We start from the raw sequence: 27,836 nt of genomic DNA, 5'->3' as shown, positions 1-27,836 counted from the left end.
CACAGGCGAGACATGAGGGAGATGGGCCGGAGGTTGCCTAGCTTGAGTCGTTTGCCTGGTTTGGGTATGAAGATTACCTTGGCATGCTTCCAGGAGTCTGGGAGGCGACCTTCATGCCAGTGGTGGTTGAAAAGGTCCGCAAGTGCTTCGACTGAACGGTCGTCGAGGTTGCTTAGCTTCTTGTTGGTGATGCGGTCGTCGCCGGCGGCCGCGGTAGTCTTGATGTGGTTCAGGGCTGCGCAGACTTCCGACGCCATAATGTCTCTGTCCATGTTTGGGTTCTTAGATCCCGTGTATTCCGAGGGGTGGGTATGTCTGTGGAGGTGTTGATGTATTTGTCTTTCAAGGTAACAAAGAGTTCCTCGTTGGAGCCTTGAAACGCATGCATGACACGGTTGAGATTCTTGTGGGATGCAGACTTGGTGTAAGTTGGATCAAGCAAGTGTTTGAGCAGAAACCAAGTGTTCTTGCATCCCAACTGCCCGTTGAGGCGGTCGCAAGTCTGGTGCCATTGCTCCTGACTGAGTTTGGAAGAGTAGGCTTCGATCTCTCGTTCGAGGCAAGCGAGGCGAAGCTTGAGAGGACAGTTGTGTTTGCACCTGAGCCAGCGAGCGTGGAGGCTGCGCTGGGCCTCCCACATGTACATGAGTTTGGCGTCGGGGGTGGGGCCCTCCTCCTCCTGGGGGGCCATGGAGGTGGCGGCGGCGTCACGGAGCAGTGTCTCTTTCCATGTGTCGAGGTCGGTTATGGAGCTCTGCGGACGCTGAGCTCGCATGTATCGGAAAGCGTCCCAGTTGGCGTGTGCGACAGTGTGACGGGGGCCTTGCTGTGTGTGGCAGTAAAGGTAGTGCTGAGAACATAGTGATAGCTACCTATGTTCATACCGAGATTTTCCCAGCGCGCGTCTGGGATATTGCAGGCGAAAGTGATGTCCGGACAGCTGTCTTGCGTGACGCTGTTGCCGAAACGGGTGGGACGTTCGAGGTCGAGGAGTAGCGTGAGATCCAGTGTCTGGGCTGTCTCCCAAACCTTGGCTCCTTTGCGACCACAGGCTTTGCGGGGGTAGCCCCAATCGGCGTGCGGTGCGTTAAAGTTGCCCACTATAAGTAGCATCTCGTTCCGCGCGGCTGCACAGGCCTTGCAGAGAAGAGTGGCTATCTTAGTTCTCTTGTCACTTGGGGGGGGGGGCTGTACACGTTAATATGTTCAGGGGGGTTGGGCTCGGCTGTTGGGAAGGACCTGCACGAAAGTGTGCGAGACTTCGGCGTAGTCGAGATCGAGCTAACTGGCTGTGAGGTTGCGGTGCATGAGGATGGCGGTACTCGAGCGGAGATCCGGCGCCACCGGTTGGTTGTAGGCGTCATAGCTGGTGAGTTTGGTGTCAGTGTACGTTTCTTGGAGCGCGACAATGTGGGGTGTGTATGGCTGGGCCTGCAGGGTATGCTCCAAGGCTCTCCGCTTTGCCTTGAAGCCCCTGCAGTTCCACTGCCATACCGTGACGGGCGCGCTAGCCACCGCGTCTCGTGTAGGGTTCGGGGAGCTGCCGAAGCGCTATGGCGGTTTTGAGAACACCGCCAGCACACGCGCATGCGGTTGCACTCTCGGGCGCGGGAGTCGGACAACGCGGCTGAGTGCGCGGGGGGGGGGGGATGCTCAGGTCGGCCATTTGCAGGGGGGTCCGTAAGGTTGTCGAGACAGATAGTGAGGGTGTGGATATTGGCTGCCATGGCGGAACAGCCATCAATGAGACGGTCAATAGTGGGGGTCAGCCATCGGAGGGAGTCCTCCATTTTAGATACAAGCGTCAAAGGCATCGAATTTGGCATCACTGTCGGAGTTGGAAGGTGGGGGAGCCTTGCAATTAGTGCATTTGAGCTGGTCGGTGTCCATGTTGGAGCCATTGGCATGATTGGGGTTGGGAACACGAGCCATCTGCTGCGGCTGCGGTTTTTGGTGCGCCTGTGCGGACTCCAGGCTGTGAATTTTAGCATTGGCCTGTGCCAACTGGAGCTGTAGTTTGTTTGACCATGTCTGCCAGTTCCCTTACCTGCGGATTGGCGACTTGGCTAGTAGCTGGTGGAGTCGTCTTCCACCGACTTGCTTGGCGGGCTTGCTCTCTGGCCTGGTCTGAAAGTTAGCCCGGGAATCCCGAGAGCGCGATGAGGAGCGGCTATGGCTGTTGTGGCTGGAGCTGCTGCTTCGCAGTGGCGGGAAATAGTCATCTCTTGGGGGTCGTTGTTGGTTGCTGCGGCCTCGGGAACGGGACTGGCAGCCATGTGACAAGGTTCCGGAGTCAGTGTCAGTATCCGTGGATGACTGGGATGATTGGGCCGGCTGGTGGCCACGAAACGGTATTTGCAGCTCGTGCTGCCGGTGGGATGTGGGTCTTTGCACACGACGCACGTGGTTTGACAGGTGGGTGGTTGGCCGGCTGCTTGGGGCTCATGGACCACGCCGCAGCACCGGCAAGTGGGTTGGCGTGGTTGAGGGCACACGTCCGCTATGTGGCCCAGCTTGCAACAGTTCAAACACGGCTCCGGGCGCCCCTTGTAAGGGAACACCTCGAAGGTAAAGCCGAAGTACCGCATGTATCGGGGAAGCTTGGTGTTAGCGAAAGTGACGACAAAGTGTTGTGTCTGGCCCATACGGTGCAGCAACGATGGGGAGGTCGGAGTTTCGAGCCCGAAGCTCGGTGAGGATTTCAGCTCCGCTTTCATAGCTGTAGGCCTGTTACAGAATCCCCAGCACGGAATTGTCCGGGGCTGTGGCATAGGCGGCGACAGGTACATCTGTTGGTGTCGACCTTGATGGTTTGGACCTTGGCGTAAGACATTGCACGAGCATGGTCAGGCGTGCTGACTGTGACTGTGTTGCTAGTGGGGTGAATTCGGACCTGGTCGGCAGTGACTGCCAAGCGTTTGTTGACTCTGGCGGCTTCATAGATGGCAACAGCCAGTCGTGCGGGGCCAACGGTGCGGAGGTTGATTGGCCCTGCGGGCGGAGGACTATCTTGGGGTCTTCCGAGGGCAGGCCGTGAAGCGGACGCTTCTTCATCGGCGGTGGAGGGCGGCCGCAAGGCCGCGGTTTCGGGATAGCAGATGTCGAGGCTGGAGTCGGCTCCAGCGGGTTGTTGGTGAATCGGATATGGTCTTCGGTACCGGCATTGCATCTCAAACGCCGTCGAATAACTCCGTGGCGGTAATGTTGGTGCCTTCCACAGTGTACGGCATAGTCGAGGCGTAGTTGGGCTCAGCGGGATGCGGCGTCGCCGCTGCAGCTGCGTGCGAACGCGCCGAGGACGCCCGGCAGCTGTTAGGCTTATCTGCCGCAGATGCTGGCGTGGCCAAACGAAATTGGTCAAAAATTCAGGAAAACTTGCCTGCCTGGGTCTCAAACAGAACACCGGGTCCGGAGCGGTAGTAGTACGTTCATTGCAAAAAAGATGAACTTAAGTGGCCGGGAACACGGAATTTTCCGTTCGCCCCGGAAGACGCCGTCCTTTCTTTGAAAAGAGTGGTAGTGAACACGCGTGAAAATGAGACAGCAGCAATGCAAAATCCCAAAATAGCAGCGTGTCAGTACGCTTTATCGGGCTTAGTCATAAAAGTACATTATTTTCAGTACTGTGCATAGTTGCAGCAGTTACACTGGCTCCTTATTCCTACGATTGTCTTTTGTTTAATTGCACAAGTAACTACGCCTGAATTTTAAAGAAAATCCCTTGGGGGTCAGCAGCTCCTTACTGTCACTGTTTGCATTCCGCCTCTTTGCAAGATAACGAAACACTACGGCTTTGTGCCAGCCCCATTCTTAAATAATCATAAAACACAAACTTTGCTAAAGCTCGTGACATCAATGCTTAAATTTGAATAAATTCTGTGCCTAAAAGGTAGTCATCAGATGCTCAGATAAATACTGAGCTGCTATTTTCGTACAATTATTTCAGTTCCTGACTATGCCCTCCAACCATTTGCACAAAAACACCAAGTGTTGCAGGGGGCACCTTTCTTTGTAACTTAACTCTGAACTGTTTGGTACTGCTTGTAGTTAAAACTGATGCAACCTTGGAGTTCTTCATAGATTAGAACCTGGATAGAACAATGTCCAGTCAGGTTTGATACCAAACAAATCATTATGAATAAAATGTATGTTGCTCGAATTACTGACTCGTATACTGATAGTGAACAAGGAAATGAAGTATGTGATGCTTTAAAATTAAAGCAGCTAGTATATTTTCACAAATAGTGACAGCACGTTTATACTGCTGCCGTCGAAGTTATGCCGCAACGAACCGCAGAACATAAGGCAAGAACTGACAGCCGTCTCTTTTTCGCTTTCACTCGTGTTCCAGTGATAAAGTTTGGTTTATGGCTTATGGGGGTTTAACGTCCCAAAGCGAATCAGGCTATGAGAGACGCCGTAGTGAAGGGCTCCGGAAGTTTCGACCACCTTGGGTTCTTTAACGTGCACTGACATCGCACAGCACACGGGCCTCTAGAATTTAGCCTCCATCGAAATTCGACCGCTGCGGCCGGGGTCGAACCCGCGTCTTTCGGGCCAGCAACCGAGCGCCATACCCACTCAGCCACAGCGGCGGCTCTCCAGTGACAAAGTGATTGCACCATTGTGCTAAAAGCAACAAGTAATCAGATTGGAATTCTAAATGTGGCGGCCGAATCTATGACGGCAGAATACAAGTATGCACTTCAGAAGCTTTGGGCACATTCATTTGCTGCGACGCGCACGATAAGCAAAATTGTTGTGGGGAACAGTGGCATTTTAGAAAAAGCAACCTTATTTTTTTTATGTTAACAGCGATGCCGCATACCTCATTCTGCGAACATAAATGAAAATAACAGTGGGCAAAAAAGCTGCGCATATCAAAACTAATAATAATAATAATTGTTTTTTTTGGGGAAAGGAAATGGCGCAGTATCTGTCTCATATATCAAAACTAAAATGAGAAATTCTACGGAGAGCGCTAAAATAAAAATGCCGAAAACCTACATCCGCTTGCAAGGTGTACATACTTCAGTGTAGACGTAAGCAGACTTAAGGGGATCAAGCGCTGGCGCATAGTCGCATTATAAAACCTATACACTAGCAACGCGTCGTTAATAAAACTGCGCTAATATTTTGGTCCATTCCGCAGCACAGTGCTTCAGCGCTCCACACAAGCCTGCTCACGCCTTTATCGTACAACGATATTTAAGACGCAAAATCACTTACCATGATGGCGAGACGGATGTGAGACGGCAGGGATTCAAGAATATCCTTCCGGGCAGCAGTGTCGAGGTAGAAACTTCTCTCCCGCTGGCCAAGGGCGCCGCAAAGCCAGCGCTTGTTTGGATTCGCTCACAACGGCGCCATACCGCCATTCGCAAACCAGAGCGAGGGGCAAGCTCAGCCGTCGTTCACGATATCCACTTCAGAGAACTCGGTTAAGCATCCGTCTTTCCTTTCGCCGTCGCACATCGAAAAGCAGCAGAGGCAAACGCGAAGTCGCCGCTCACAATATATGTTCCAAGAGCAGCTCCAGACAACCCGCCATGGTCAGTTCTGCGACGCAATCCGAGACGGCCCCGCTAGCGCTCTACACCGCTCACAATCCAGACCTACTGAACTAGAGACCTGCACACTTGGCGGGGTCCTATGGGACTGCGTGCGCCAACTTTCGTTAACTTTTGCCCGTTGAGGGCGCTCGGTTGAACTGTTCGTCTGTCAAACTGATCTCCACTAGGGGATTGGATGGCGCACCGGGCGCCCAAAACTGAAGCCACCGAAAGTAAGCGTTCTTGTCCCGGAAGTCAGCCTTTGGCAGTGCACGAAATCGCACCTCAGCACGGTTTTTCAGTTTCAGTTTTCGTTTTACACTTGTCATTTCGTCTTTTTCCACAAGAACGCCTAACTGTTGCGCCGTCAACTGCATAAGGAGACCAACAAAGTGTTCGGCAAAGACGTTTCAAAAATTAGGGTCCGATGCATCTCAATGGGACGACACTAGCAGACGAGAGGACGTCGCTCGTACCTCGTCTGCTCAGTTCTGTGTCGTCCCGTTGCGCTAGATTCGCCAATTCTACTCTTTGTTATGATGCACGTTGTCGCGCTCTAAGCCCAAGTTATACTATAAATGGGCGATGAATATAAGAAAGAATAGGTAGAGACCTTCACCAGGCAGCCGACGTTGCAGTGAGCCATTCTACTGAATTATATTTAGACCTAAACGGAGCGAGGGCGAGGCTACTATCTGGTGAGGTGCCGACGGTGTTCTGCTGGTTCACAATAGCGTCTCTAAAAGGTATGGTACTGCTTTTTTCTGCGTAGTGTATCATGTACTGTTTCGTATTGTATCAAATTATGCCCGGATGTGCTTTTATTCGTGATACTTAAAGCAGTTGACTTCAAACAGCGCTTGTCCCGCGCGCTGCAGAATTCGTCTGTCTCGTCAGTCGTTTTTCTCGCGCTGTGCAGCTGAAACGTGGTTGTGCTATGGAGTTTGGTTAAAAGCACATCTGGCAGGTAAATGACACCGTAAAGCGACATACATCAGCTGCCATCGATGAGAAAGACATCGTCCGCCACCAACTCGAAACTGAAACTGCGGTAGCTCAGGATTTCCGCGCCATCGTTTGCCTTTTCTTTGCTACATGAAAATTCAGTTTCAAGATGACGGAGCTTCATTGACATTCCACAACTTCCCCTAATTACGCTCGGAAGACAAGAACCAGATAAGAACATAAGTGTTTAATGCACGTACCCTTTTGCCGCGGCAGGGTGAGACCTGCATGCCTGTTTCCTTCGGTTTCTGTGAAATTACAGTGTTCCCCAAACAATGCTCACATATCACGCGTTGAGCTTGCTTATTCCTTTGATATTAAAGTATATGTTACACGAAAACAACGCGAGTAATTGAGGACGGAAGGACGAAAGACGCGACTTTTTGAATTGAAATACACAGCAGACACCGGGACCTACCATTCAACTTCAGGTGGCTTCACTTGCGCCACGTCGGAAAGCGGGAATGCGGCATCCAGCCGCCTAGTGGAGATCAGTGGTCTGTCATGATGATCATCATCGTTTGCTTTCGACAAATGATTTCTCTCCTCTCACTGCCTCCCTGTGCATTTGTCCTGTCTTATTATTATTTTGAAACCTAGTAATGAACGATGCAAATACGACATTTCTTCAAATCTTAGCAGTGAATATTTTGTATGCGCGCATGCAGGCGTGAGACTATCTGGCACTTTGCTAGGCAATGGATGAATAATGAATACTCAAAACGTGGACAAGTGACAAAACTGTTACATCCTTGAAATAAAATAACGAACGCCAACTTGCTTAACAGATTAATGGTAGCGCCAAGCCGCCCGTAGCTGCCATTCCCTAGCGGCAAAAGGCATGAACTAGAACATGCGCGCTGAAGTAGTGCCAAGTGTGAAAGTCTAGTCTAGTTCAGGAGGTCTTGCTCACAGTCGCAGCGCCCGCACTCACGATTCTCTCACCGTCTTCTGATCCTTTGCGTCGCCTGCGGTCGATTGCATCTCGACCGAAACCAAAACTTGCTGCTTCGTTCCGGAACTAAGCTAAATAGATAGTACACAGGTCCACTGGCGCGTTTTTTTGAACAGCAGCAGCAATTCAACCTCCCTCCGTCTCAGTTGCCGTGCGGTGTTTTTTTTTTTTCCTACACCGTTCGGAAGGTTCGGAATGCCCAATAACCCCCCGTTAGAGACGGCTGATGAACGATTGCGGACCTCGTTAGCACGCCGTCAGTTCTAGCTGCTGTTACTTTGGTGTCTATGATATCATGTGCTCCGTGTCACCGGTGTTCGCATGTGGCGATGCGTAGTTTCAAAGCGGACGAACACCGATAAACCTCCCATCCCGTGCCATTCGTGTTTAATGTGTTGCAGCAAGAAACTTTACCAGCCAAACGCGTGCCTTTAATCGTTGAGAATGTAGTCCCGCGTTTTTCGCCACCCAAGAGCTACTGAGGGCATCAATTCTCAGGCTCACAGTGCAAGAACTGCCTGGCCGCTGCAAGTTGCTACAGCGCGTGCAAATCATGTACCGAATTTTCAAAGCAGCTCGCACGGAATAACGGGGTGTTATTGGCCGGCTTTGTTGCTGTCAGATGCCGGACTGTCACGATTTCCATGGTCATAGCCATGAGATTGTGACGAGGCTGTTTTTATATGTTAACGATTCATCATCTGATTCGCCGGCACCAGTCGTGGCTGAGACAGAGTACAAGCGTCTACGCGCAGAAGTAACCGGGGAACCATGCCTAGCACACGGGCCCTAGTCACAACACCGCATAGATGTATAGACGAAATACTTGAGCGAGTATTCCCCGGGGCTGTTCACTTTGCTTAAAAGGCGGGATGTTATGTTCCATGGTGTACTTTCTCGAAAAAAAAAAAACGAACAGATACAAGCACGAGTCGGGCCAGTTTTGTGAATCGCTGTGATCGGGAAGAGGCGCAAGCTCAATAATGACTTCACAAAGCCGCGACATCTCATTGCTTTATCACAACTCGACGTGCTGCGTCTGCGCCGTGGCAGATGCGCGTGGAGAACCAAACGCTTGGGGATGGCCAAGTGTGATAACGCACCGCGCTCTACTTTCCAACAGCACTGCGAGCGATTTCCGAACTACACTGGAGTGAACATGCATAAAGAATAAAACGCGCGCGTCGAGCAGCACGGCTGGGCTCCGCCAGAGCTTCCGAGCTGAACAATGTTTCAACGCGCATTATGCACGGCTTTCGCCTGTGCAACGCCAGGCGCTAGTGTGTCTTCTTTCTTGTGTCGTGTTCCTCCCGGATTTCCAGTTGAGGACTACGCAGCGCACTTGCGGAGATGTGCCGATATGTCATGGAAATGTGTGCTTACCTTGACTTTGCCTCCTCCTGGTTCCAGCGGCTGCCCTGTGCCGTGCGTTGTGCGCTTAACCGACAGGCCCAGGCCTCCCGAACCAAGAAGTTCATCACAGAGCCCTTCACGCCACGGGTGCGAAGGTGAGTGCGAGAACGAAAGCTTCGGGGTTGAGTGCATGGTCAGTGCCGATCCGATCCAGCATGAGATTCTGCCCCGGCACAAGACCTCAGGCTGCACTCATACCAAACGCTGCGCAACAGCGCGCAGACCTATGTTGAGAATGTCCTTAGGTGCCCACAGTATTAAACACCGAGCGCTAGGGACTGCAAATGAAGGCGATTCAGCGATAGGTAAATTATTTTAAACCATGTTGCAACACGCGTTATAAATTTTTTGGCGAGTCGAACTGGCAGCGCATATTGCTTTTCTGTAGGGATTTGGCTGTGGCAGCTTTCAATTTAATTTTTTAACGCGATAATACCGCACAAGTAGTACAGGTGGCGAATATGTGGGAAGAGTAGTAGGAGAGCAGACGCCAAAAACAAGTATAAGATTGCAAGGCCAAAACTTTCACGCACAGAGAAACTAATTTTCGCCCTATTATTTGCATCAAAAATTTCCACGTGCTGCTTAGTCTCATAGATGGGTGTATTTTCAACACAACGCATAACAGCGCTTTGCCCTCTGTCACATGACGTGGATATGACACGCTAACTCTAGTAGCGCTGAAAAACAGAGAATAAATTTGTTTACTGTGCAAATTTTGGTCTCCCCCCTCCCCCATTTACCAAGATTTAGGAAGAAAAAAAAGCCTCCGAGGGCGCATAGTTAACGAGCTCAATATTGTGTAAAATGGCCGCCCCTTACGACGTAAACAAACTAAACAAAGACAAAGCTTGTCCCACTATGTAATGTATGCAAGTGAAATTCTCAAGCAGTGGTGGCTTATGATGGGAAAATGACTTGGGGCGTTCGTAAACTCCGGACATAAATCACCTGCATCGCTTCACCGATCGTGCTATACTAGTTTAAGGCCAGCAACAGCCTCGTTCGTGAATTAGCGGCGCCACCGCCACGAGCGCCCTGCTGTGCACGATGACTCTGATCTTGGCCTGCATGTAGTGCGATTGCGCAGAAGTTCCCCAGGGGAATGTTTTGATGCTGAACTGAAATCCGAGCACGGAAAGCAAGTGTTCTAACGTGTTCAACGTTATGTTGGTCAGGGTAGTGCGATAGTGCAGCAAGCACTGAACGGAAGTCTACATTTATTCTTGTTTATTTTTTATCGCCCCTTAACATTACCGACGGTTAAAGTGACTCTCGGGCTAAGAGGGACGCTGTAGCCGAGCACTGCTAAACCACCTGGGTTTCATAACGTGCGCTGACATCGCGCAGCACACGGCTTGTTTGTATTTCGCCTCCATCAAAATACAGCCGCCGCCGCCGGGATCGAACCCTTTATCTTGAAGTCTGCAGCCGAACGCCAAAACAATGAGCCACCGCGGCGGGTCTTGCCACCACGAAACTAACCGGGGCCCCAATGCGCCAGCAGTGTACAGAATTTCGCGCTGTTTCGTTTGTAGGTGGCTTTTTGAGCGTTCAAATCGGTCGTGTTTGAAATATCGTCGCAATGAATGGAAAAAAAAATGCGCGAAGTGCTTTGTGCGCCTGCATCCCTCTCATTGAGACAAAGCAGAAACAAAAATGTATTGGTTGCTGAACGAGCGTCCGACCAGAATTGAACAAGTGCGCCCCGCGCAAGGCACGTGCGAGGTGAACCTTCATTTGAAAAAAAAAAAAAAAAGTGATAGGGTTTTAGCATAGTAAAACCAAGTAGACGTGCGGAGCATGTGTTTGGCCTGGTTGGCTCATGGTTTTGCTTTGCTGGGACGGTGGCATGTCTGGCGACAATATTATCCTCACGTCAAGCGCCGATCGAGGTTAAGCTGATCTAATCTCTCAGGTGGAAGTTGACGAAGATCACGACGTGCAATGCACAGCGCGAGACTGTGCTGCAGTTTAACACAAGGCGTGATCGGCTGCGCTGACAGCATACTGCTCTCGATAGTGCAGTGTTCAGCGAAGCTAATTTCTTCGAGCCGCTGCGGGTTCGAAACCCCAGTCGCGGCAATATTTATTTTATTTCTACACCCTGAAAATGATGTAAGCCACAATATTCTAGGATGGGCTTGACCCCGTGAGGTACTGCTCTCGCACTGAAAACTATTCCTTGCTCCCACTTGCAGTGTTCTCGGACGGTCCGTTACTAAGCGTCGCTTGAAGGAAAGCCACCGCAGCGGGGATTTCAGGACACCATGGCTAAAAGCAGTGCTTCTTCATTCGGCAGAGTATGTATTAAGGAGCTTACACATTGTTCCAAGAGCCGCAGCCTTGTTTACATGCTTAATTTCAGGCTTACTGCGGTGCTGACGGGGCTTTGCTGATTTTTCCTACTGCTTCGAGTGAACTAATGTGCGTCGTAGCGTGCTTGGTATGCTGGCTGATTCGGATATACGGACTGTCCGTTCTCACCTAGTTCTAGAAATACAATGCATTGGCGCGCGAACGGGGGGAAGTAAGAGCATGCCGTTGACCACTCTGTGTCGGAGTTCTTGTTATTTCTTGGATAGTCTTGATAAATACCTAATTACGCAACTTCTTAATCTTTAAGTGTAAGACAAAAAAAAAGAAAAACTAATGAAGCTTGAGAGTGTCCCAGAAAACTGAATCATAGAATCATCGGGTCTAATTAAGCAGTTTCGAATTGTTATCGAATACGCAATAAAAATAATCGATAGGAAGCTGGAAATGGCATGGTGGTACGGTGTTTAGAACGGTCTAAAAGTATAAAGCTGGAAGTCTCGCCAGAAATTGAATATCTGAAAAGTGTTAATTAACCTCAACGAGATTGGCCCGAATTAAATAACCAGGCGGTGTCCAGACACCACACTTCGCCTTTAAGCGCCAGCCGGCGGTACGCCAAGAGCGCATTGGAGCTCCATCCGATACATCTGAGCGGCAGTCCGTATCTACTTTCTACGATTGGGCGGACTAAGCCTTGGATATCCGTTTTGTCCCATACGACGTAGTTACGAGGAGAACTTGTGCTTTGCAGTAATGTTCGCAGAGCCAGCTCATCGTCTCTTTCACTGCCAGTCAGATGAGGCGGTTTCAGACATAAAACTTGAGGGGACGCTTAGGCTGCGCCCCAAGGGTATGACGCGGTATCGTTAATGGGTCCCTGCAGCTGCCTGGGGTACTCTGTCCGTACCGCTTCGCAGACACGGTCAGCCTTGACGTCACATCCATAGATCACGGCGGAGTACTGATACCGCTCCTGGCGCAGGGGCGCATCATTTAACCGCTGCACCACTTCCCCGGCTGGTGGCTGCTTCAAACAGAGCCATCGGTGCGGCTTGTGAGACCCACCTCTTGCGACCATTCATTTAACTGGTACCTACCACAGTGGGCAGTTGTGATGACGTCACGACTAAGTGGCAGGTGGGTAACTTGCTTTTTCGCTCACAACGCCGACGCTGGATTCTCTACAGAACGGGAGCCTTAGCGCTGTCGCGTTAAAAGCAGCCCTTCGCTTTCAACTTTCTCCCATTTCTACCACTGCTTCATGCCTACTCCGCACGCACACTGGGACAGATTACGCCTTAACAAACTGCTCACCACGGGCAATGGGCGAACAAATTTTCAACGCGATAGTGTTAAAGACCCCGTTACGCAGAAAATCCGGCGTCGGCGTTGTGAGCGACAGGTAGGGTGGCCCAGGCAGCCACTCCCGGAGAAGCAGTCTAGGTGGGCAACAAAGGTCACGTGACCTTGTGGGGTCATTACAGCCTACCCACCGGATTGTGAGCAAACTAACCACCCTGGCAGGTGCCAGTTAAATTAATGTTCGATCGCGAGAGGTTGCTCGGGATCAGCAACCTGGGTCGCACAAACCCACCCGTGGCAGCACCTGCCATCGCAGGGCAGTGGCGCATCCCATAACCGCTGCACCATTGCCCAAGGAGTGGTATGAGGACTCCCTGGGACATATGGATGTATAGTTGAGAATGATGACTTACACATATGGGGGCATTAACTCATCAGTGCTATATCGCATCATATCCTCTGGGCGGAGCTTAAGGGTCAACTCCATTTTTTTTCGGGAGGAGGCTCTTTACGCGAAGAAAAAAAAACTGGATGGGATACTTAAGCTCCGCCTTAAGGGTATGACGCCATAGCGTTAATAGGTTAATGCCCATATATGCGTAAGTGGTCATTCTTTACATATCCCTAGGGGTCCTCATACCACTCCTGGTACAATGATGCAGCGGTTAAGCAATGCGCCACTCCCCTGCGATGGCAGATGCTGCCACCGGTGGGGCTTATGCGACCCAGGTTGCTCTCCCCGAGCAACCTCTCGCGACCAATCATTAAGGGGGTAAAGACACAAAGGGTTTGGGCGTCCGCTTTTTAGCCCCGAAAGATGCGTATGGCCCTAGTAATCATGAAAATGAGCTGAAAGCACTAATGCGCAGCGTTAGTAATTACAAACGATTTTGTACCGGCAGTTGCGGTCTCGATCGGCGGCAGCGCTGAAGTGGACCTTGCCGTCACGGTCGACCAGCCAACCTAATCTCAGTGGTTATGGGGCTCGGCTGCTCACCCGAAAGACGCGGATTCGATCCCGCCCAAGGCGGTCGAATTTCGATGGAGGCTAGAGGCCCGTGTAGTGTGCGATGTCAGTGCACGTTAAAGGACCCCAGCTGGTCGAAATTATCCGAAGCCCTCCACTACGGCGTCCCAATAGCGTGAGTCGCTTTGGGATGTTAAACCCCTATAAAATCATAAAATCAAATCAACCTCAACTACCATAATATTGATGTCGGCGTCGCCGGCAAGCGCTGGTTATTCTTGAGAACAACCACTGGGCTAGGTGACGTTACAATTATTTGGGCAAGTGCGCCTTGGCATCCCTCAATGTTGGTGGAAATTCCTAGCGGCTCCTTGGACAGCATTCAAAATCATATTAAATTATGTTCCTCTAAACGCCTTCAACTGGAACTTGCTAGAAGGCATCTTACGCCATGAAACAAGTCATATCTTTGTTTGCGTTCGAAATTTTGTGTGTACCCCTTAAATTTAACTTGTCACGTGCCAGGGTGGACAGTTTGCTCATAATCCGGTGGACAGGTTGTGATGATGCTACAAGGTCTTGTGACATACGTGCTACGTGGCCTTCGTTCTACCTAGGATGATTATATGGGGATTTTTCGGTCATGGCCAACGACGCTGACTCGTACGCGACACGGGTTCCTTAACGCAATCGCGTTATTACCCAGCCGTGCCTGCGACTCGTACTTTGATGTAATTCCCACAAGTGGCTTCATATCACTGCGGCTAAAGTAGAGTAGGGTCCAGAGCGGTGCCATCACGAAACAATGTGACTGGCACTTAAAGTATAGAGGAACCACTACGAGGGCTAATTTACTTGCCCTGGGCGCTTCTGGTTTGGTTTGGTTTATGGTGGTTTAATATTCCCAAAGCGACTCAGGCTATGAGGGACGCCGTAGTGAAGGGCTCCGGAAATTTCGACCACCTGGGCTTATTTTACGTGCACTGACATCGCACTGCACACGGGCCTCTAGAATTTCGCCTCCATCGAAATTCGACCGCCGCTGCCGGGATCGAGCCCGCGTCTTTCGGGCCGGCAGCCGAGCGCCATAACCACTCAGCCACCGCGGCGGCTCCCGCGCTTTTGCAAATACGTTGCTATAGATGAGCGACCGAGCAATGGCATGTTTATTGGAACCAGTAGTGCGCATAAGCTCATTTTGGCGGTAAATTCAGCGCGGAGGGACGAAGGACACTGGAAGGGGGACAAAACAAGTGCACATAAGCGAGGGACTAAATACGTTCTTAAGGTGTGCAGTTGGGACCGCGGCGATTTCGGCGGGAGGACAAACGGAATATATTATCCTAGCGCACCTCGTGCGTAACCGTTCGCGTTCTTTTTCTTCGGGTTCGGTTTTTTTTTTCTTCTCGATTTTACCGTCTTACTTATCGCTAAGAGAAAAGGGGAAACATTGCGCAAGATACAGCTTCGCAGTAACGCTTCAGTTCGGGGTTTCTTGACGTTTTGTACACTTCCCGGACTCAACCATTGGACGAATAATGAGAAAGGTGGCTCGAAATATTTAATTCCTTACTGAGCCATGCAGTGTGCAAGGAATAAGGACGGGGAAGATACGCAGTTGCCACCAACTTGCAGTTGTGTTGCGGGTTATGTTAAATTTTTAATCATGCTCACCTTCAGTTGAAACAGCCTTTTAAACGCACGCTACCACGCTGCGGCAGATTGGAGGGGCGTGCACCTTTCTTGGTGAGAATATGCGTAGGAAGACGTGATGTATACACCAACGTACTAGGAAGTGTCCCGCTTCCGCGATTATTTATCTCAGTCAAGATATCATAGTGAACGTATTCATGGCCCAATTCTGGAAAGACTGTCTCGACAGATGCTAATGTATGCACACACTAGCCATCTAGCTATTCAGAAAGCTATAGTCTGGATTCTTTTCCGTTGCGAAGAAAAAGGTATGGGATTCAATGGCCCGGTGCTGCACCTGGTTTATGTGGGACGCCGTAGTGAAGGGCTGCTGATTAATTTCGGCCTCTTGGGGTACAGTAACTTTAACTGACATCGCACAGCACCAAGAAGGGCTTAAAAATGACGCTCCGCTCACCTCTTGAAGCAAGAGCAATGTCTCATTTCTGAAGGAAATTCCCTGCTCCTGGAATGCGGCGTCGATAGTGTTGCGACGTCTCAGCGTCTCAGTTTTATTTCATACAAGACCGGCGTAAACCCACTTCCATGCCTCTTTCATGCACAAGTAGGCTCCGGCTATGAAAGACCACCGTTCGCACAGGGCGCGAAGCGGAGTACGCACGTGTAGAGCGGAAATCAAGGCGCATTCTTTAAAATCGAACCACCCGGGGCAGATGTAAAAGTAAAAGTTGCGACAGTTATGCTTCGCTCCTCTGTAATATTACAGCACGCATTGCAAATTACCACATGAGAAGATTATTATCTTGCTCCATGCCACTCGTGCAATTCCGTGCGACTGTATACACACTGCTTTGTGCGTCTCGTTCTGTACCTGCGGGACCTGACAACCTTCTACACCATCCCCAGTGCACCCCAGCCAGCTTGACGAGACCTCTTGCTCTTGGCATGCGAAGGGTGAAGATTTCACGTGGCTTTTGAGCCGAGTCATTTTTAAATAAAAGCGCCCACATTATGGAATTGTCCGTTGAAAAAAACTTGAAATATATATATATTTTTGGGGGCAACAATTTTTTTCCCCACCGATAGCATTGGGAGTGCCACGAAGGCGAAAACTGTCCGGCGTCTGTGTGAAGCCTACGCCTGCCAACCGCGTTCCTCTGCCCTCACCACTTGTGGGGAGAGGGGACAGACGCCGCTAAGAATGGCTCAGCATTATTGAATAAATGGAGCGGTCACCAACAGAAATCGAATAATAGAATATGAATAAAGTCAGGATTGGAATAGATTGGCAAGCGAAAGAAAAATTATGCCGCATTTCCTCCGCAACAGTTCATTTGATCGCCGTTATTTTTTTTTTATTGGCGCACCGTGTGTGGCAAAAGTGTAGACCACCGCGCTTCAGCGGCGCGTTGGAGAGTAAACACTTTACGCGATGGCGTTAAGGAGCTCGTGTCGCCGAAAATCCGGCGTCGTTGACTGCGAGCGAAAAATCATCAAAAAATCCGCAAAAAATACCCAGAGAACCAATCTAGGAGGCAGGTGAGCCACCTAGGTCGCGTGACGTTTCGGCGTCATCACAACCTTCCCACCGTGGCAGGTGGCAGTTAAATTAATGGTTGGTCGCTTTGGAAGAGCAACTTGGGTCGCAGAAGGCACACCAGTGGCACCACCTGCCATCGCGGGGCAGTGGTGCATCGCTTAAATGCTGCACCAACTGCGCCAGGAGGGGTACGAGGACTCCCTGGGATCTATGAATGTAGAGAATGGCCACTTCTGCATACTATATGGGAATTAACCCATTACACTATCACGTCATACCCTTAAGGCGGAGTTTAAATGTCCCCTCCAATCTTTTGCAACAGACTGCACATACTATGGTTTGGTTCAAGCAGGAAATTTCTTAATGGGAACACGAGAGAGAGAAAGAGGGGGGAGAGAGAGAGGGGGGGGGGGGCTTTTTATTGCGAAACAGTGATTTTAGCCCGCGTTTGATAAGCGCTGACATGCTACAGCGCGCTTGTCCTGTGTACCCCGTTTTGTCTCGACTAATTCGTTCATTCCATCAAAAAGCTGCTCTGTGTGGAGAGATGTTTAGGGAGAGAACGGCGGTAAGGGAAGAATGAAGGAAAAGGTTAAATAAAATATTTTAGAAAAGAAAAAGCTTCCGTTGAAATGAGATGAATACACGGTGAAGGGGAAAATGCAATAAGGTTTTCGAGTTGGTGAAGGAGTCCAGTGTCCTTCTGATAGGTGAATTAAATGTTCAGTGCACAGCGCTGCTTGCAAATGGCAGGCTGAGAGACCCTCACCTGTGTGAAGGTCTCCATTTTTTGCTCGTAGTATGGTCGCTCCTCTGCATATGCTGAGCACTCTAACAAAAAGTGCGGCATTGTTTTCACTGAACCGCAGTTATCTCGATGATGACTGTTCTCTTGACCTAAGCCATGTTGGAAGCTTCTTGCGGACGCGGATTTGTCGGAGGCGATCATAGGAATGGCAAAGGAGCCTATTCGGTAATCTAGATTTTTGGCGCGCTAGTGAGTAGAATCAAGAAATCCAAAATGTTCAGATGACAAATTGCAAAGACGATCTTTCTTTATGAGCGTGCTTTTTCTGAAGTGTCACACACGACAGATCACGGGACTTTACGTTGTGTTCTCAATATTTTCTTCTGTGAGACTTCTTAATTCCACATCCTTAAAAGGTTCTTCGAGGCAACGGAAACGATCAGTAACGAAGTTATGCCTCGTCTCAAACATAGAGGAATGTGCCCTCACGCCGTTACAATCAAGACCTATTACGCAAGCTGCCGGCGTCTTTTAGAGCTAAAGGATTGTTTTGTTGTGAAAACATTTGGTACATAGAGGAAACCTTACATTTGAGATATCTAATGGAAATAAGTTGAGTTCCCTAAGAAACCTTACATTTGAGATATCTAATGGAAATAAGTTGAGTTCCCTAAGAATATTTTTACTATAGTTAAAACAGTCCGAGTGAATTTATGACAAGAAAATTTTGCAATGGCTGCCCAGTGCAGTGCATAAGTGTTGAGTGATCCACAAGGATGCGTGTAAACGACAGGTTGCAACACATGTGAGCATTTCACTGCTGTGCTTTTGTAAGTGTCGTTCATATAGGTACACACAAGTAGAGATAGGCATTCCATGCGACACGTTTTTCTGACCGACACGCTAAGAAGCATTCGTCCCCGTCAAATGGAATGGAGTCCTCACTGAGGGAGAAGGCGTTTGTAAAACAAGCCAGGTTAACGGAATAATTTGTCAGATAATAGCAGCTGACGTTCACTGGTGTATCTATCCGCTATTCAATTTCTGCGGAACGTAGTACTTATTTTAATGAAAAAGCTGGTCTGAAGTTTTCTGAACCGTTCAGGAACGTTTCGTGCCATAAGTTGCGGCTCAGATTCAGCTTTTGCATGATGTATATAACAGCAGTTGGGCTCTGTCTCGGTTTACCTGGAAAATATGGGTTCAGTTTGTGTTCATTTCGACACCTTCCTTGCTCTTTGCTTGATACTTTACGTGATTACGGGACGGACTAGGATTAGGCGAAGTTTATGATTACGGCATTTTGTTACTCAAAGCCGCAGGACGTGAAACATTGCTTTATTTCTGTCATTCTTACAAGAGGCGCTGCTAACTTTGTGGTCGAATGGGTGACAGAAAATTGAACCGCACTTTCAGTGCTGGTTTGTTCAAGTGCGAGCTGGTTTCGTGCGAATCGTGCAGTAAATTAAGAACGGGAAACGCCTCATCTAATATCTTTTAAACCGTGTCAGTAAAAGCAACTGCTGATGTTTCCTACAATATCCTTCTTTCTTAGTTTTTTTCTTCAAACTTTCATTCCAAACAGTGTGCAGTGACCATAACCGAGTTATATTTTTCCAACACGTGACATGACTTTGACACTGTGATGCTGGTAGAATGCAGTGTACATGAAAATATGTAACGCGCATTCCCCTCCGTTCATTTTTTTTAGGGACTGTCAGCTGCCCAGCGAATGGAGGATTTTGCCAACTACCTGTACAGCGAAGGACCAGATGCATTTCAAAATGTCTATAGGGTTAGGCGATTTCTGGATCTCGCTGATCACCGCTTTCGTGGCAGCGTTGGACGGGTTCGTTCCTTCTTTAGCCCATGCACCCATGGTCTGCTAGAGACCGACTGCTGGGCGTTAGCCTTCCACGAGCGATTCAACGCAGTCCTGAACCCACGTGGTATGGAAATGCTGCTAGCACACGAGGGTTCTTATGCCTTTCAGACCATCGAAAAGGCGACCGACATTCTCATGGGAACGGGGGACGTGCTTTCAATGTGCATCTGCCTATGGCTGCTGAAGGAGCACCGTTGCATATCGAAAGTAGTGGTGGATGTTGCGGTTGTCGCCGGCTACCACTCCGAACTGTTCTGGAAGCTCCTCTCGTTAAACAAAGCACATCTAGACGTGGTTGAACTAAGAGGCTTGCCTAACGTTCCCGTCGGCTTCAAGATCTACCCGCTTTTCAAGAACGCCAATCGCCTCACGGCACTAACTCTGGTTTCTTTGCACTTGAATCGGGAAGAAGTGGTGAAGCTCTGCGATCTGATCTCTCTAAACGCAGGACTGACAAGGCTCGTTCTTCAAGATCTAGGCATTGACCCGTTGGGAGTAGGGCGGATAAGTCATGCTATTCTGGAACACGAGCAGCCAAAGGTGCTTGTGCTGCGGGACAAGGCGTCTCGACATCGAGGATTCGAAGACGTAGTGTCGGGTCTTCTAGACACAAAGCTGCAAAAGCTCATCCTGAATCTTCCATGCAGGCTGTCATGCCTGTTCGATCGCCTTGGGTGCAACACCAGTCTCACCGAGTTGGAGGTCGTCGATACCACCCCTCGCCTGCATTTGTCGCTGCACGATCTGGCCACATCGTTGATGACTAACACGACTTTGAGTCGTCTGACACTGCGGATTTTCGTTCCCGAAGCGAACATGGACTTCTTAGGCGGCTGGCAGCGACTAACTCGGTCGATCGCGTGCAACCAAAGTCTCAAGTATCTGAGCTTCGCCACATCGAGGTTCGGTGTCAGGGAGAGCGCGTGTATGTCTGCACTCGGGGACGCGATTGGCTTGAACAAGACCCTGCAAGAGCTTTCCGTTCAGGGTTGCCGGCTGAACTGTGCAAGCCTCTTGTATCTTCTCGGCGGGCTTGTGCAGAACAAGACGCTGCAAGAGTTGAAGCTTGGTGACTTGGGAGCAGACGATCGAACGAGCGAGCAAATCTTGCAGCAGGTTATCGATCTGCGCTTGGGCGAGCGTGTCGATTGCGTCTACACGTTGCGGCACGGTAAGGTGCTGGAGAAGGTCTGCACACCCAATGAGGCCTTGAGCATACGGGGCCTGAGGCTGGCATGTGCACAAGTCGACGACAGGGATGCCATGCTGGCGTGTCTGTCCCTCTTGCGCGAAAGTCTCACTACACTGCGTGTTGAAGGTGTGCCCATGACTGACGAGGGCGCCTATTGCCTGGCCAAGCTGTTCGCGGAAAGCAAAGTCATCAGGGATGTTATGCTGCTGTTTCCGGCCACCGCTGATCAGGTGGCGTTGATGATGAGCGGCTTGGCTGCTTCCGAGATCGTCAACATTGTCACCGTCGGTGGCGGATGGGAGCTCTACGGTGTCGCTGCGGAGGCATTCGAAGAGGTCGTGCGAGATAACCGCAGCATCAGGGAGCTGACAGTCTTTCAAGAAACCGCATTGGGCTACGAGGAGCTCAAGAGTTACCTCCAACGCGGCGTGACCGGCAACGATGTCATTGTGAAGTTAAGGCTCCTGCACGGACGCAACCGGACGGAGTCGCGCGACTTTGAAGTGATGCAGACGTTGCAAAGGAACAGGGTCGTCTGCAAGTGGGCAGCAGAAGCTATCCTTGGGAATAAAATTACAGGGGCGACACTATCCACGCTGTCTCGCATGAATGACTGCACCAGATGCCGGGCCTTACTGCGCGATGCAATGGGGATGAACGAAGAAACGGTCCAGAAGAAGACTATTGAGGCCTTAGAAACCATCAACGCGCAGCTGGAGCGAGTCGACTCGAACATTACTCCGAACACGACTACAGCGAGTGCCGAACCAGCGCCTAGCACATCGCGCGGCGCCAGCTCCGCTGCGGAGGCTAAACAGACCGCCAAAGGCAAGGGGCGCCGGCGAAAGGCGGCCGGTCCGAAAACCAAGAAGCCCAAGTGAAGATGACCGAATGGCTGTACCTGCACGTGGCATGACAGTGCAGCATCGGTCGCATTTTTTTAAAGCTCTCCAGAACTTCTTGACTCATGTGCTTCTGTCAGTTTTCCCGTGCATGAGTTTTTTTTTTCCTTTCTTGTAATGACAACTCAAAAATTGAGCCGAAAAAATGGCATTGTCATGCGACTTTCAACATTTTTGTGTAAGCCTCACATGACTACATGTTTTATCGACTTTACTGCTTGTGGCATGACTCAGCCCTCTCATTGGTTAATAAAGGATACACTTTCCAACACTTCGTTTTGTGGTGTGCGTTTCTTCTTAAAGGTGTACTAAAGAGGGATCTGAACTCGTCTTTTTACCGCGGGAACTCGATCTACACGTTGCAGGCATTATTAAAAACTGCGAATTATTATCCTGTGCTGCCGATTGCCCTAATTAAATTGGATTAAACGTCCCGGCTCCCGCCTTTTTTTTGTACTCAACGCTGTAGGTAAGCGGAGTCAATTAGTGCACCTTTAAGCTTCCTCGGAAATACCCTATGCAGTGACCACTGGTTTCCTTCTGCATGACGCGTCTGGTCTGGCGGAACTATGCGTCTTCGTATCGGGGGCTCAAATGAATTTTCTGTACGTTTCAACAACTCGTGATTAGTGGTGCCCGAAAGCAGTTTTCGCGCGTCGACTGTGCGGCCAGACGGACACAGAGTAGATAACTGTGATCGTCAATCGCACAATTAGCTAAAATCAATTTTTCAGTTTTTGGAGCTCTCGTGCATGCATGACTTAGAGGCGGTCGCATTCATAGGCCATTTTATTTGGTAGAATCCTTCAAGCACGTGCGCGTTCAGATATTCGCCCCCAAACATCGCACACACAAGGCGGTGGTGGCCGGCAGAAGTTTGAAATTTCGTGCACAAGTGGTGTGGCGCAACAAGTGAAGCTGATTACGGTTCCTATCTCATTATGAGCGAAAAAAAAACAGATATGCCGGAATAAAGGCCTTAGAGATGCACATCAGAGAAGAGGGAAGGAGACGACCAAAGAGTATTTAACTTGTGAAGATGCATCTTCAGAGTCCGCAGGTGCAGCTCGGGACAGGAAGAAATGAGACACTCAGCAGAAACAGCGACACCACATAGACCTTTAAGTGGTTGAAGATGTATGGAGAAAACTTATTTTAATGTAATGATTCTTCTGTGGTGCTTAAGGCACGGCCGGTCTCGAGGGGAGCGCGCGCTCTGTGACAGACTGTGCAAGAGTGGCATTTGCGACCTACCGCCGCATCTCTTCGGGGGCGCTGCGAGCCAACCCTCTCTAGCGTTGCACACAGTCTCTGTCGGTACTTCAAAATGTATTCTGACCATAATAGCATTTGCTGCTCCAATGCGTTCAAACACATCTGTTAAATCTCTCCGCACTGCACGAAACACAATAGACCAGACAAGTTATTTTCTCTTTAAAACTCTGACAACGTTTCACATACAGCAATAACAAGAACTGCTTGTAATGAACTATACAACATTGTCGTGCGACTGACAGTTTTGAGTGATGTCGTTTATAGTCTGAAATGCTCTCGCGTTGGTTTGTGGATAAGCCCAGACCGCTTGTCATTTTGGTCTGTCAATTTCTTTGTGTAATTGGGGAGAAGAATTCGGAGAGACTTTACAGAGATCAGATGTGCTAAGCGTTTGGCGTGGCTCCTGTCAACACCTTCCGGGCAGCATAGGAGGGGAGAATCTTCAAATGTAGCTCAACGATTAGTTGCAAGGTTTCAAGAATATTTGATCGTGGAAGATCCTTGAACGCCTTCTCAAAAAGCGTCGAAATAATTTCCAAGAGAGCTGGAAATCATGGCTTTGGATAGTGAAGTTCACAATTCTCCGGGGCACGCAGAGGTTTGTAAAGGGGGCTGCTAGTCTTATTCGTCGCTACAAGCATAACGCAAGCGTCACACCAAAGATCGCTGATAAGTTTGGATATATAGCCGCCTACGTACACCGTACACACAAGCCTGAATAAGCAACAGACGAAAGCGGAGCTGGAGGATGTGCTCGCAGAGCTTTCAGTTCTTCAACTACATCTTGGGGAACAGAGGCGGCCGCGCTTCTTCGGCGTCTTCACCTTGATTAGTGGCTTCTTTAGATGGCAGTGTTTTTTTTCTTTACAATGTGATCCAGGGCTGCTGTAACGGCTCTTGCATCCAGCGCGTCGTAACCTCCGCACATAAAGCGCAATTTTCCGAACAATGCCTTCCGAACAGAGACTCCTTTACACGGACAGCCTTAACCACGGTTAAGCTTAACTGCTGTTAAGGTTTTTAACCACGCCTAGAGTTAGCTGCAGTTCGCCGCGCTTACACACAGTTTAGCCATCTCGGTTAGCGCGACGAAACAGATCATGTGATACTCACCTCAGTGAAGTTAAAACGTCACCTACTGAGGCGTATTACTAAACAGGGCTACGTTAAAAAGAATACATAAGAGGAAAGTGTTCTTTCTTGTGCTAAGGCCTGCTTAAAAACTTTTTCTTTCATGCTTGAGGTTGACGTTAGCCGAAATATAAAAAGAATTTTAAAACAATGATCCCAGTCGACTTCGTAGGCAACTGCGCGTTCTATTTTGGCCAATTTAGCCTCTTTTTTTTTCTCCCGCGGCTGCTCACTGCGACGCGTCACTGTTACTGTATCACTGCTATCGTTGTTAATTTCCGTGACTTTTCTTTCGCAGTGAGTGCTGTGCACTATTCATTTGTTTGTGTAGTTAAGATCCTTCGGACGTCTGGAGTGTCAAGCCTATGTTGGACCTTAGCAGGCCAGTCGCGAACGAGGGCGACGCTCAATTTTGGGCTGCGTTCATGGCGCATCAGGCAGCTGCGCGTGCAGATGCTGGCGCTGAGCGCTGAAATTGTCACGCTTGAAGAGAGGAGGAAGCGACCCCGGGGGCTGCCGAAGCGCTTTTCGTTGGCGGCGGCGCACCTGTCCGTCCGTGAGCGAAATCTGTCGGCGTACCCGCGCCCAGACTCGTGGTACGTGACCACGCTTCCTCACCTTCCGGACACCGGACTCCGAGAAAACTTTCGGATCAACCGCGGCACATTCCGGTACATGGTGGGCCCTTGTGGAAGCATGAGCCGGCAAGATACCAACATGCGGAAAGCGATTCCGCTGGAGAAACGCGTGGCGATCGGCTTGTAGCGCCTCGCAATATCAACAGAAGAGCTGACTGTTGCCAATTTGTTTGGCGTGAGCACTGCGTCAGTTACTTTAATATTGCACGAATTTTGCAGCGTGGTTGTGGAGCAGTTGGGAGCACGATTTGTGCATTTCCCAACACCAGCTAAGCTTCACGAGCACATGTGTAAATTAACAGCAGTCCCTGCGGGAGTTAATTTAATATTTCACGAATTTTGCGGCGTGGTAGTGTAGTAGTTGGAAGCATGATTTGTGCATTTCCCAACACCAGCTGAGGTTTACGAGCACACGTGTGAATTTGCAGCAGCCTGTGGTTTCTCTCAAGGTGTCTGTGCAGTGGATGGCTGTCGTATCGAGGTGTGCCCCCCAAAGTAAGAAGCTGCCGACTAATACAATTATAAGGGGTGGTACAGTGTCATCCTACTTGCTCTCGTCGACCACACATACAGGTTCCTATGCACGAAGGTTGGGAGCCCTGGTAGGAACAATGATGCGGCACTGTTTCAGAAGTCTCGACTGCCATCTACTCTGGCTAGTGAGCGGTTCAGACAAGAAACAAGTCATTGAAGGTGTGGAAATTGGCACAATTCTTGGTGATCAAGCTTTCCCCTTGCAGACGCACCTGATGAAGCTGTTCCCCTTCCAGGTGCCTCTGGGTCCCCCTCACAGACCTTTAACTACCGGCTGCCGAGTGCCAGACGTGTTGTCGAAAATGCTTTTGGGCGTGTCAAGGCACGCTTTAGAATGGTGCTGAAGGGCCTTGAGTGTGACATCCACGATGTCAATTACGTGATCCATGCTGCTTGTGTGCTGTACAACATTTGTGAGCAGCTCAGTGACCACTGTGAGTCAAGCTGGTTTGGTGTGGTGCAGCGCGCTGATGAAAGGCGGCCTCAGCCGGTGTGCACAAGCAACTGGGAAGAGATGTCAGCTGTGGCCATCGGGAACGCCCTGGCCAAGCACCTAGCCTTGAGCTAGAACTCAGTCCGTGGGAAACTCGAGAGCAGCTAAGTAGGACACCTCTGCCAAGAGGGACCAGCCCTGAGCAGAGCTACACACACATTATTGAAGGAGCAGACTTTGGGTTCGGCTCACCTTAAATGGCTACTATTGCATGCACATGAAGCATACTCCCTACTGGGGTAATGGTTATGAGGGTTACAACTAGTGTAATTTTCGTAATATACATGTGCTTCACAAAATAGGTTTGGTTTGGTTTAGTGGGTTTCACATTTCAAAGCTACTTGGGCTATGAGTGATGCCGTAGTGGAGGGCTGCAGAATTTTCGGCCACCTGGGGTTCATTGACATGCACTGAAATTGCACAGTACACGAGTGTCTTGCTTTACACCTCCATCGAAAAGCTGCCAACGTGGCCAGGCTTTCAGAAAATAGTCTTGCATTATGTAGCTAATGTTAATTATTGGTTCTTGTTAAGCTACAAAATGAAGTGGTTCGTACCAACTACTAGTACTCGTTATGACAAACAAATCTGCACCTACATGCAACCATCTGTAATGAATGCTAAGTACGCAAGCAACGTAAAGACCTCAACGCAAAATTAATGCGCTTAAAACCAGTCTGATACAATTTTAAAATTATTGTACAGACCGCTTGCATTAAAGTTTAGGCAAATAATGTTTGTTCATGCTTTTGTACCTTGAATGTATCGTGTACGAAAGTGCGCTTGGCGCCGCTCGAAGCAATGCTAGCAATATGGGCAGCGCTCGAAGGCCCTCGAAATCTCGATGGAGTTCCGCGCTGCTCCGTTGACTCGATGGACTATTGACTCGATGGTCATTGAAACTGCCCGTGTAGCAGCGTTCAATCGCCTTTGAGTCGATAGACTATCGGTTCGAGGGCCTTCGAAATGCCGGTGTGACAGGGGTACAAGCTAGCTGACGACGCAAATTTATGTTGGGGTGGAGTGCTGTTTCAACGCTGTAACGGGTTCAGTGCATAAGAGATAGGTTTTGAACTATAGCGATAGATTGTATAGAATCTTCACTGACATAATTGGCGCATATCTTGCATACCCGCTTTCCTTGTCACCGTCCAGACCTTGACGTTGGCTGCTTGTCCCGTTTTTAAAAGCAGAAGGCTCTCCAACAAAATTTAGTGTTCTATTCTCATGTAAAACAAGAGCGCACCGCAAGACTCCTTATTTTTCTTATTTTAAGCGCCCGCGGCAAGCGAGAAGCGAGCAGCCTTCCCCTCACGAGAACGAAACCTGCATGCCGCGGACGCAAGAATGGCGGCCGCCGTAGCAGAGGACGCAGCTGTCCTCACCCTGAGCGGAGGCGCGGGCATCGACGCACCCTAACAAGGGTTGGCTCGCTGCGCCCTCTCGCGGAGATGAGCAGTGGAGCAGCGCAGAAAAAAATGCATTGTCCCCTTGGCGCCTGCTCAGGCCGTTAGGAGAGAGCGAAAGCGCGCATCAGAACCGGCCGTGCTTAAGGTTATTGTTTTCTACTGAAATGCTTGGGAAATGGAAAATACCTTGTGCCATGGCGCTCTTTGGCCGTAGATGCCCTTACGCCATAAAAATCCATAATCATAATCATCACGTTTTCTGCTACGAATTGAACAGCCTGTTTTGAGTTTATTTTGTAATTTATAAGTGCCGGTGATTGATCCAAACGATTACTGAGTGCATTTGTGTTCGGGTCTTGTAAAACATATCGGTATTAAAGTATGCCTGTGACTAAAATGCAGCTGTATCGCAGATCCCGTGTTAAATTACCGAAGTTCTAGCGTGATAACCGCAACACTTGTGCGGCCTTATTCACAGTGTAATTAACGGGCTTATGCCATGTGTAAAGAAGACGCCTATTTAAATTATCTGTCTATGCCTAGACAAGTGCTAAGAATGTTTTCTAGTAAATGTGCCTCGAGCTGTTTTTTTTTTGTTCAAATGAACGCACCAGTCTGCTAAAATGTTCAAGCGAGCTTTTGTGAACTAAACACGGTATTTACAAATTTACAGCCGCCAGAAAACATTTGAATGGACATTGTGTACAGACTGAATGGTCAATAATATGTAAAAAAATCCTAAAGTGGTCCAAAAATTGAACACTGGTAAAGTTTGGAGGTGATTGGCGCATACTATTAAGAGTATATCCATTCGCAACCCAATTATGTTCCCATAAGGACAAATATTCGACAATCAGTTTGTATTAATTAATCATCAAATTTATGTTTTCAATTTGCATACGAAGAGCCCATTCTTGACAACG

General features: G+C 49.5%; 1 protein-coding gene across 1 annotated transcript; it reads left to right on the top strand.

Annotated features, from left to right (window-relative positions):
* Nucleotides 1–8,928: 8,928 nt before the first annotated feature.
* Nucleotides 8,929–21,682, top strand: LOC144095444 (uncharacterized). Its single transcript, XM_077629184.1, has 3 exons — nucleotides 8,929–9,020; nucleotides 11,127–11,228; nucleotides 19,166–21,682. Exons 2-3 carry the CDS (start codon nucleotides 11,196–11,198, stop codon nucleotides 21,410–21,412), a joined length of 2,280 nt encoding a protein of 759 aa, XP_077485310.1. The 5' UTR covers nucleotides 8,929–9,020; nucleotides 11,127–11,195; the 3' UTR covers nucleotides 21,413–21,682.
* The last annotated feature ends 6,154 nt before the right edge of the window (nucleotides 21,683–27,836 follow it).

The sequence above is a fragment of the Amblyomma americanum genome, chromosome 1 (genome assembly GCF_052857255.1).
Source record: "Amblyomma americanum isolate KBUSLIRL-KWMA chromosome 1, ASM5285725v1, whole genome shotgun sequence".
Classification (NCBI taxonomy): domain Eukaryota; kingdom Metazoa; phylum Arthropoda; class Arachnida; order Ixodida; family Ixodidae; genus Amblyomma; species Amblyomma americanum.
The sequence above is the reverse complement of the archived record's forward strand: the minus strand, read 5'-3'. Positions and strand labels throughout refer to the sequence as shown.

What these genes read in the sequence shown, in the direction of transcription:
- LOC144095444 (XM_077629184.1), top strand. Translation starts at nt 11,196, where the DNA reads ATGGCTAAAAGCAGTGCTTCTTCATTCGGCAGA. An exon ending in GTGCTTCTTCATTCGGCAGA is followed by an intron (nt 11,229 to 19,165) that starts GTATGTATTAAG and finishes CATTTTTTTTAG; the next exon opens with GGACTGTCAGCTGCCCAGCG.